The following is an 11,088-nucleotide window of genomic DNA, read 5'->3' as shown; positions in this document are numbered from 1 at the left end:
CCCGTGGTAGATCTTAGTGTAGTATTGTAAGACCACAACACTTTCGGGAGTTCTTCTGGCCAATTCGCCTTGCGCTCCTCCAGTTTGGTTTTAAGGGTATGTTTTATTATTTTATTTACGACCTCCGTTTGTCCATTACTCTGAGGATGATAAACCGCTGCGAATTCCTTCTTAATTTTCAAATCCTCACACAACTGCCGTAACTCCTTGCTATCGAACTGCTTCCCGTTGTCAGAGACAAGTTTGTAAGGAATCCCGAATCTGCACACGATAGAGTTAAAGACAAAGTCTTTAATCTTCTTTATGGTGATAGTTGCCAGCGGCATAGCTTCTGCCCATTTAGTAAAGTAATCAACCGCTACCACTGTATACTTGACATCTCCTTTAGCCTTAGGAAATTCTCCAATAAGATCAATCCCCCACATGGAAAATGGTCATGGGCTCACCATAGGCGTCAAGAGCGTCGCTGGCATAGATGAGTAATTCGCAAAGCGCTGGCAGCGATCGCATGCTCTGACAAAATTCGCGGCATCCTCCTTCATCGTAGGCCAATAATAACCTTGGTGTAAAACCTTCATCGCCAACGAGTTACCCCCCGAGTGATTACCACAGATTCCTTCATGTACCTCCCTTAAGATGTAATTTACCTCTTCTTCATCGACACATCTGAGCAGCGGTTGATTGAAGCCTCTTTTATACAAATTTTCATCATATACCACATACCTTTCAACCTGGTAGCGGAGTCATCGAGCTTTGAACTTGTCCTCAAGAAGTGCTCCCTTGTGAATATAATCAAGAATGGGCGTCATCCATGTTTCCTTGGGAGCCTCATCTACCTGCATCACCTCTACCTCTGGGATACTAGGAATCTCCTGGATTTCTAAGGGTATAAATTCCAACAACATAGCCTGATGCTGGGATCCCATTTTTTCCAGGGCATCTGCGTTGTTGTTCTTTTCCCGTGGCAGCCTAACCTCTTTGAACTTCCCAATTAGGCGCCGCGTGCACCTCAAGTACAATTCCGTCCGCGGTCCTCGAGCTTGAAACCCCCCATTTACCTGGTTCACCAACAACTCTGAGTCGCTCTTTGCAATTAAGTTCCGCACTCCCATTTTCAAAGCAATCTTAAGACCGTTGATCAATGCTTCGTATTCCGCATCATTATTTATCGCATAGAATTTGAAGTGAATTGCACTCATCAAATGATGGCCTTCCGGAGCCACGAGTACTATGCCCGCGCCTGCTCCCCCATTGTTAACTGCTCCATCCACATGCAAAATCCGCCAGGGATGTGGAAACTCCTCTAAAACCTCCTCATTAGGAGGTGGATGTAACACCACCAAATATTAGTGTTTGTGCCCTAGAGACAACACTATTATGTTTATATTATGAAACATTTGGATTATTAATTATGATTATATGGATTATTCTTTAGTAATTTATTATATCTTTATTTTCTGCGATAAGATGTTGGATTAATAAATGTCCTTGGAATATGATATGTAAATCTATATCTCTAAGTACGTGACTTAGAAATGAGATTATGAGAATAGTATTGATATTTCTAAAGGTCCCTAGTCAAGTATTATTGTTAAGGGACGATAATAAATACATTGAGACTAGTGTGTTTGTTGGATGATGATCACATCTCATTGATCATAGGTATGGTGATACTAAAGTCAAAACACAGGCACATATATTAAATACATGGTTCTGGATTGACCCGTTGTGAGATACTACATGTTTATAGTGTCATAAGTTAATCTCACAGTGTTAATGAAGTATTGGTCCTTTGACCTGAAATCATTATATTTCTATACGAGAATTAATATACTTTCATACTATTAAAAGTTATCCTTGACCGGGTAATAATAAAAGTAGACATTGGGTACATTATGAATCGTATGAGAAATATGAATGATCTATATGGGATTTAGCCTTCCTTTATTAAAGGAGTGATATTATTGGCCTCTTGATTGAGTAAGACTATAAAAATGCATGGCCGTGCTCAAATACTGATTTCTTTAATAGTTTACTCATTGATCAAGGAAAGAAGGATCGAACGTTAATAGAGGATGACACAATGCATGCCTCGAGTTTGATCTATAATATAAGGCTAAAGGGATTATATTACATTGTACATTATTCACGAAAGGTTTAATTGATCATCGATTTAATTATTATTACTTGGGTAACAATGATGTATTACTAGATGCCGCTCATTGTTTAAGATTTTAAATTAAATTTAAAATTGTTGCCAACATAATAATAACCTAAAGGGTCACACAAAGAATGATTGGAGGATTATTTAATTTGAATTCGAGTTTAAATTAAATGTAAGTAATTCGAATTATTTGTTATTAATTAAGTGTAACTTAATTAAATAAATAAATAGGAAATTCGAAATTAATATTAAATCCGAAATTAAGTTATTGGATGATTAAGTGAGACTTAATAATACAATAATTAGAATTTTAAATTTAATAATAATAATAATAATAATAACTCTAAAATTCAGTTTAGGGTTGGAGGCCCATTAGCTCTTGCCTATATAATATCTTTTTCTAATAGAATTAGGGTTACACATTTTATTTGATAAAACATAAACCCTAGCAGCTTGAAGAGAGATAGAGAGGGCAAGAAGGCGGCCTCAAGAACGTTCTAGTACACACCCATCCTCCGGGCGATCATTCGTGTGGATACCTTCAAGGAGTAGATCGTTCCAGCGACGGGCTACGTGGTGATCATTGTAATAACCCCCAAAATTTTGAACTTTTTGTAACCCTTGTGAATAGTGTTTTAGCTGAATGAGAAAACTTTTCATGCCACACTATGTAGGGGTTCTGATATGGATATTCTGAGATTTTATTAGTACTTTATATGGGATATAAGTGTATGTAAAGATCGTCAGAATCCAATTCCCGAACACTTGGATTTTTCCCGGAAATCCATTAGATACGGAGAGAATTGAGTATAAGGTAACAGGATAAAAAAAAAGGATTTAAATTAAAGGATTATGATAGAGGATCATAAAAGGAAATATAATGTATTGAGAAAGGTTAAGGGAACCTAAGTAATAAGATCCCGGGTATGATCCTTCAAACGATAAACGAGAACGAAAGTTAAGCGAACCGTATAACAGATCAGCGGTCATTAGGCAAACGATTAGGAAGTTAATCAAGGGGATTAGTGGGGATGATGTCATCCAACCAATAGAAAGAGGACAAGGAGGGGAGAATGACATCATGAGGATGACACAAGCATGACATGGGAAGGAAGGAGGTGTGGTTGAATGAGAACCACACAAATTCAAGGGCAACAAGGTAATTGACTAAATCAAACACAAAAACAAAGCAACCAAGCCAAGTAAAATCATTTTCATCAAAATCAAAAAGAACCAAGGCTTGTTCTTGAAGAAGCTCTTGGCTTTTTACTATTCAAAAGAGCAAGAAATTCAAAATCAAAGATCCAAGCTTCCTAAATTGGTGAGTTAATTCCCTAATCATCTTCATGCTTAGTTAGGGATATATCATGAGTTTAAGCCATCAATTCCTTCTCCATCTTCTTCATTTAATCAAAGAAGAAGACTATGAATAGTGTTTTCAAGTTTTTAACTTGAAGTTTTTCTTGTTTTCCTTGAAGATCCTAGCATTCCTAAGACTTCTCAATGCTTCTTAAGGCTTCCTAGCTCCTCCCACCACTTCAAGGAAGGTATACCATCTCCAAACCCTAGATTCCTATGTATTATAAGATGATTTTGATTAGTAGGATGATATTGTAGCTTGTTGTTGTGATTAGAGTTTGGGAATTGAAATGGTAGTGAAATGGAATGGTAAATGTTGTGGTTTTGATTAAAAGAACTTAAGTATGGTTAAAGTTAAGCTTAGGCATAAGTATGAATGTTAAAATAGAATTGGTTGGGGTTGTTATGATGTGATAAGGATGGATGTTGGTTGTATGTTGGATTTGAGGTTGAATTGGGAGGGTTTTGAATGGTTTAAAATATTGGAAATCGCGTAAACATAGCCGTCGTAACGTCTGATTTTCTTTAGACTGTTTTTGTGCATAACATTAGGACCCGAGAACCCCCTGCTAGATTATGACCATTGCCATGTCTAGATAGCTCATGTTACGAGCTTCGTTTTGATATGTAGTTCGTTCGATTTCGATGCACGGTTTAGGATAAACGACCGTTTCAAGTAACGGCATTTCGCGAACGAAACTTTTCCCCTCGCCTTACTTTGAAACATAGGTTAAAGACCAAAAAGGGTTAATTAATGTATGAAACATTTATGGTAAGTGTGCTAGGCAGTTAGTAAGACACTCGCGAAGGAATCGCCTTAAAACTCGTAAAGGTTAAATTATTAAAAATGGTGGAGCCGAGGGTACCCGGGTGACTTAAGCAAATCAGTAAGCGCAAAACAAGCGTTAGAGTCTAAGTTAGTTAAAGTATAGATTTACAAGTGACTTTGGTTTAATTCCAACTTACTTGTTGTTTATAGGTTACCAGACTCGTCCCGAGCCTTTTATCACCCCAAGTCGCTCAGGCAAGTTTTCTACCCGTTATACTGTTGTTGTGATGTATATATGTATATGCATTATCTTGTGATAGATGCATGTTGGTTGATTAGCAAATTTTGCGATATATTGAAGGATGCTGATATGGTATATATATGCATGCCTGTTTCGTATTCTTGCCATATATATCTGTTGGTTCAGTTAATAATACCTATGCTAGAGAATAGCGGTAATTTGCATATACCCTTAGTATAGGGACCCAAAGGTGAAAACATTTTCTAAAACCGGGAGTCGAGGATCCCGAGTAGATTTTATATATATATATGGTTATAGTTTTCAGAACTATTAATCGAATAAGGTTTATTCTATAACTTTATTTTATTAATGAATATTACCTTGAATATTCATTCGAGGACTTATGACTCCTTTACATTATTTATTGGATATTACTTGGATATTCATTTGAGGATGTATGACTCCTTTATTTTATTTAATGAATATTATTTATAATATTCATTCGAGGTATTATGACTCAGCTTATTTTATTTATTGAATATTATTTGAATATTCATTTGAGGATCTATGACTCCGATTATTTGCTGAGATATATTCTTTATTTTATTAAAGAATAAGGTGTCGATAATCAAACTTATTTTTGATTATTCAAATAAAGATATTACTTTCGTATAAGTATATCTTTGATTATTTGCTATTCATTTCAAGTATAAGTTTTAATACTTCTACTTCAATTATTTTATAAAGATTATTCTTTATGGGAATATTATTTAAATAATAATATTCAGACATTTTCTAAATATTCTGGGGACTGATTTACTTCATTAAATCAGCTTCACTCCAAACATTCTTAAAAATGTTTTGCGAGTCTTCAAAATGATTTTTAAAAGTTAGAGCGGATCCCAAAACTCATTTTTTTAAGATCCTCCTTTCGAAGGGGATTTAAATACTCGCTCAAAACCTGAGGGATCCGGCTCTGTGGTGTGTTTTATATTCGCAACGAGGTTGCTGTTTTGATAAATGAATTGATTACTTACCCAACACTCGGGAAGTAAAATTCTTGGAACAAGTTAATCCATTAACAGGCATCGCCTGGGAAATATCGGTGAGTTCTCCTTTCCAAATAGATACGACTTCTTGGTGGAGCCGTATCAACAAGTTTCTACTTGGGGAAAGTGGGGACGAGCTTTACGTTTCAGAGTCATGGATTTCATCTGAACTAGGAGTGGCGTAAGTGGCCGAGTAGCGCCGGCCCAGCCTTATTATATTGGCCTAAATGGCCTGGAAGTTCCGCTAAGGCGGTCCATTCCTTAGGAGTTCAGTGTTCGGTTGACAAGTAAATCCGACAGGTTCTTCTCTACATGTAGAAAATGGTGGGGTTGTACTACTACGACTGATCATCGTAAGTGGTCTTCCTGGCGCGGCAAACTCCCGTAATGAGTTCATCATCCAATTGGATAATTTCTGCAACACTACCCAGAGCACTTCGATAGAAAGGCTACGGTTGGGCGATTGTTGAGTGTTGGCAGGGTCAAGTTTTCAAAATGATGTTTACATCAAATGAAGTATCTCGTAACTTCATTTTATTTTGATAATATTTTAAAGATTTAATCTATTCAAATCTTGTCTTATAGTCTCATCTATGTGATGAACTTTTGAAGCTAATTTATAACTTGAACGGTGGTAGTTCAAGTAGTATTTGGGAAAGATATAAGTATATTGGGGTATCTTGTAACTTCATCTTTTAAACTTATATCTAATTAATAATTGTCTTATGAATGACAAAGATTTTCAGAAAAACGTTGAGACAAGGTTAGATATATGAGATCACCTTGCAACGATATTTTTTTTATACAGTTATAGACTGGGACTTTGTGTATATTATGCATGGAAGAGGACTTCCAATATTTTGAAAAGTATATATGTATATATATACTGAATGTTTTGCGACTTCATCGCATTAAGATATCAACTTGGTTCATTTCTTTTGACCAAGACTTTCATGAGTACTAAGAGAAGGCTCATATACTATTAATCATTATACATATTATTTTGGTGGGCTTGCTGCTCACCCTTGCTTTCTTCTTTCATCACACAACAACAGATAGAAAGGATGAACAGGACCAAGCTCCCGATTCGCAAGCGATTAGGAGACGTTCCGCAGTTTTCTAGAAGCATTGATGCCGCCGTAGCTGAGGTAGGAGCTACCAATAGGCTAGGCTTTCAACTTCTAATGTACCAGATTATGTATATTTATGAATTGTAATAATGGCAAAGAAATGTAAATTTATTCAGAAAACCTTTTAAGGTGTATTGGCAGATAATTGTGGAATAAAATGACTTGTGGTTATTTTTGGATGTTCATCTCTGAGACTATAACGTGTGGTGTGTGTGTTTATTGTGGGGTCACAGTATAGAGTAGTTGAGTAATTATTAAGATTGGGTGTTATTAAGGGAAATGGAACTCGTGACAACCCGGATCCCCGACCCCGGATCTGGGGGTGTTACAGAAATGGTATCAGAGCTAAGCGTTATAAACCTCAGAGATGATGTGACGTTAAGATAATAAGTTCACTAAGATAATAAGAACTCTTGCCAAGTTCATAGTCGGGCTACCTAACGTAGCACTGACAGTTAAAACCCTTACGGGAACCCTTATAAGTATCGTGATAGTAACATAGTTTGTTCTCGTATAGGGCAGCGGGGCACCAAACCTTGAGGTTCAGGAGCATCAGCATGAGGATGTTTTATTACAAGTTGGAGATCAAATTGTGAATCCGATGGAGTACCCTAATGAGGGACCGGATGAGGTTTAGATAGAGAATGTTGCGGTTGAGGATGTTATTTCAGAAAGGATTGTGGCTGAGGAGGATCTCATGGAGGATCCTGATGAGAATGAAGAAAGGACCGTTGAGGAACAGATGACCGTAGTCAGGGCGACTACCAGAGCAAGAATGGCCACGAGGGTGGCACTAGAGGATGAAGAGTTACCAAGGGCACAAAGGTTAATGAGGGCAGAAAGAGTGGGGCCTTCCACGACCCCAATTATACCAGTATCAGACCCTCTTCCAGAGGCTCCTGTAGACACCCATGAGGTTCCACCAATTCCTGTTCCCTCCCCTGTACAGAGCCCAGCACATACTGAGGGAATGCCACCTTTATCCCCTGAACCATTGTCACCTGATACCGTGCTTGGTTATCCATTTGGATCTCCTGGGTCTGCACCACCTGCACCCCATGGACTGCTAGATGCTACCACTCAGGCTTCTCTTATCGCTGATTATCATATGACTTTGGGTGGCCTGTCAGAGGCCCGAAATGTTAGGAGTGATCTGTTGGATCGACTTACGGCACCAAGGATTGAGGGTGGGATACTTCCGGCAGGATTAGCGTATAGCTTGGAAAGGATTGAGGCTACCACCCGTGTTACAGCTAGAGGCCATCTTGAGGGTCAGGTTGATCCAGCTCTACTTGCGACTATCTTAGACCTCATCACCTCTGTGATGGAGCAGGTTAGGGATGTCGTGCGTGCTCGCATCTCTTAATCCATGGTAGTGTGCAGAGCCAGAGCAATCAAGCAAGGGTTTTATGTAGCACCGCTTTTGGAGGATTAGCCTAAGTTATGAATGATTAGTTTTAATGACGAGATGACTATCTGTGGTAGTACTTTTGGGATAGGAGTGATAAGTTCATATGATGTAATCCTCTTTAATATGTTCAGTTGTTGTACCCTCGAACAAATGGTTATGTATATATTCGTTAATTTCAGTTCAGATCAGTTTGTTTGTGATAAATCACATTGTTAATTGCTCTATTAACACTTAAGAGAGTGTCATGAAGTTTATCGAACTTAAGAATTCATAATTTGCAATCGTGCAAGGACTAAACGAGGGGAAGACTTAAGCAAAGTAAGTAAGACACATATCCGGAGATTCTCAAAATTTTCCAAGTAATATGCCCCCACAAGGAATAAGATGAAGGGCAAACCTTGAACGTGATAATCAGGGAGGTCGCAATTAAGATATAAAGAACCCGGAATATAATAAAGTGGAAAATAAAGATTTTAAATTAAAAGATGACTCCAATTATGGGGAGTAGGAAGAAATATTTAGACTAAGAAAGCAAAAGTCGAGCGAGATAAGGAGACCCGAGACGGTACTCCTATACGAAAATTCATGAACCTGTCTAAACAGAACTTATATTTTATTCCCAACCACCACCTTGAGGAAACAATGTCGTGTGAAATTCTTTCATGACCTTTAAATCGCTAAGCTCTCAGAGTTCCAAGGAACAGGCTGACCCAGCCGAGGCAAGAGCCTGGCTAAAGGAAATATAGGAATCATTTGAGATTCAAAATGATTGATGAACCACAAAAGACCGTTTTTGTCACTTACCCTCCTAAGAGAGAGACCACCCGCTGGTGAAAGACCAAGAAAGGCACGGAGCCAGAGGTTAGAATAAACTGATTTAAGTTCAGTCAATTGTTTTCGGGAAAGTAATTCCCAAAGATAAGGAGATAGTGTAAAAGCTTTAGAGCCAGAACAAAGGCAGACGAGTATGATGAATTATGAATCTAAGATGTAAAAGTTGTCAAGATTCGTTCTGAGGACACGAATCCAGAATGACGGGATGGTTGAAATCAATGCTTATGTAGTGTTGGTTCAGGTAATGGTTGTAATGGAAATGAAAATAAAAAGAAACTGAAGTGGAAAGGAATACAAAGGCGATAGAGTTGGAGGAATGATAAGGAAATGGGTATGAGGAAACCCTAAAGACTCGTAGCAATAGAAATAGAAAAGTATGTAATCGTCAGGATGAGGGTGATTTACCATGAGTTAAAATTGATGGTTGAAGGCATAAGAGATACATATATTTTATCCCCTTTAAGTTGGGAGGATTCAAGGAAACCTTTAGATAGTTCGAAGGATAAATAATAAGACGCGGATAGACTAAGGAGACAAGAAAGTAGGAAAGTAGGAAAATTGGATGAAGGAAGTGACCTTCAATAATGTGAAATGTAAGACCGGTGGCTCGATACTCAGAAAGGGAGACGCCAGGTATGAGAGATATCCCAACATTGAGGTGACTGTTGAGATAAACAACAAAAGTAAATAAGGAATTATTAAGAAGAAGTTCACGTTGAACACGACCAATATCTTCCAGAACATCCATGTTATCATTACCAAATCAGGAAAGAAAAGCGGATGACCCTTGTTATCTTTTGGAGGCCATATGGATTGACCTCAATTTGAATAAGGATGCTATTATGAAGTTAGGTATAGACTATCGAGATGGGAATGATGAATAAGATAATCTATCAAGGATATATGACTTGATTTGTCCAAGGAAGGATGCAAGTACCTTTTAAAGATGAGATTAAGGATATAACTTCGATAACTTAAAATGAATCCTAGGGGAATGCATAAAGGTTGGCATTTCACCCTTAATAGGGACAGTATGAGTTTTGACAGTATGATTTGGAAAGGGTTAATGTAACAACAACCTTTAAGAATCAGTGGAGAAATTTTTCAGAAGTATATAGACAATGATTCTGGTATTAGTAAATGGTGTTTTGATATGCCCTGTATCTAGGGAATACAGGAGGAACGATTCAAGGATAACCTTAGAGGTTTTACAAGGAGAAAGGTAAAATTCAAAATTCTCAAGAATAGAAATGTTGATAAAGGAAATATGACGTAATTATAATGATGCCAAGTGAGGCACGTGTTAAACCACGAGAAGGTATGGATCGAACCAATAATGGTCGAAATTGTTCAGGGCAATTAGGACTTAAGATAAAAGATGTTCTAATTATGATTGAGAGTCAGTCATGACAGTGATTAACCTCTAAAGACTGAGGCAATAACTTATGGAAAAATGGTGATATTTTTTTTTCTCACCAGATTTTAAGGAAAACATCTTCACATAAGCAGTGATTGAAATGAGGTAGAAAATTTATTTGGAGGTGGTTAAAATGACATTGACTGTAAGGAAATTTTACTATCAGGAAAGGCCAAAGAGGTAGCCGACACTTTAAAGGTAAGAGGATAATTATAGGCGCTTTTGCCAAAGGAATACAGTGATGATGGTTAAAGCTATGCAGATTGTATTATGGTTTGGAAGATTGACATTCCTTCTGATGACTGTGCAATACCCAACCGTAATAGTAGTTGGTAAAGGTTTAATTCGTGTAATCGCCATGAACGGGCTATCTATCTTAAAAGGTCCTATCTTGAGATAAGCCAGGACCATGTTTCAAAAAGGACTAAACAAACCTTTGAGTTAAGTCTTCTATTGAAGGCATATGATTACGAATGGTATTAACCTGCTATCGTTGCTTTGAGCGAAACTCTTCTGCAATTTTATCTACTTCATGTCATGAAAGTACGTCAAGTTCAGGAGTATTCTTCATGAATCATAAACGGTGATCATGTTACCTCCTTAGAAGAGTTAGATACGAGATGTATGGACTCCGTATGGTTAGCTATTAAGACTTTATGGAAAATGAATGACTACAGTAGGTCAGTGGTGGACCATAGTAAGGCAGCAATGATT

The 11,088-nt window shown here is 37.5% G+C and overlaps 1 protein-coding gene across 1 annotated transcript; it reads right to left on the bottom strand.

The window, feature by feature from the left end:
- Positions 1-434: 434 nt before the first annotated feature.
- LOC141719525 (uncharacterized) lies at positions 435-1,112 on the bottom strand. The gene is made up of 2 exons (XM_074521904.1): positions 837-1,112; positions 435-731 (listed from the first exon to the last, which is right to left on the bottom strand). Exons 1-2 carry the CDS (start codon positions 1,110-1,112, stop codon positions 435-437), a joined length of 573 nt encoding a protein of 190 aa, XP_074378005.1.
- Between the last annotated feature and the right edge of the window lie 9,976 nt (positions 1,113-11,088).

This window comes from Apium graveolens, chromosome 4 (genome assembly GCF_009905375.1).
Source record: "Apium graveolens cultivar Ventura chromosome 4, ASM990537v1, whole genome shotgun sequence".
Taxonomy (NCBI): Eukaryota; Viridiplantae; Streptophyta; class Magnoliopsida; order Apiales; family Apiaceae; genus Apium; species Apium graveolens.
This window is presented reverse-complemented; position numbering and strand designations above follow the sequence as displayed.

Excerpts from the sequence above, each read along its gene's own strand:
- LOC141719525 (XM_074521904.1), bottom strand. The coding sequence starts at position 1,112 with ATGGGAGTGCGGAACTTAATTGCAAAGAGCGACTCAGAGTTGTTGGTG. Across the intron at positions 732-836 it reads CAGAGGTAGAGGTGATGCAG|GTTGAAAGGTATGTGGTATA; the intron begins GTAGATGAGGCT and ends CTCCGCTACCAG.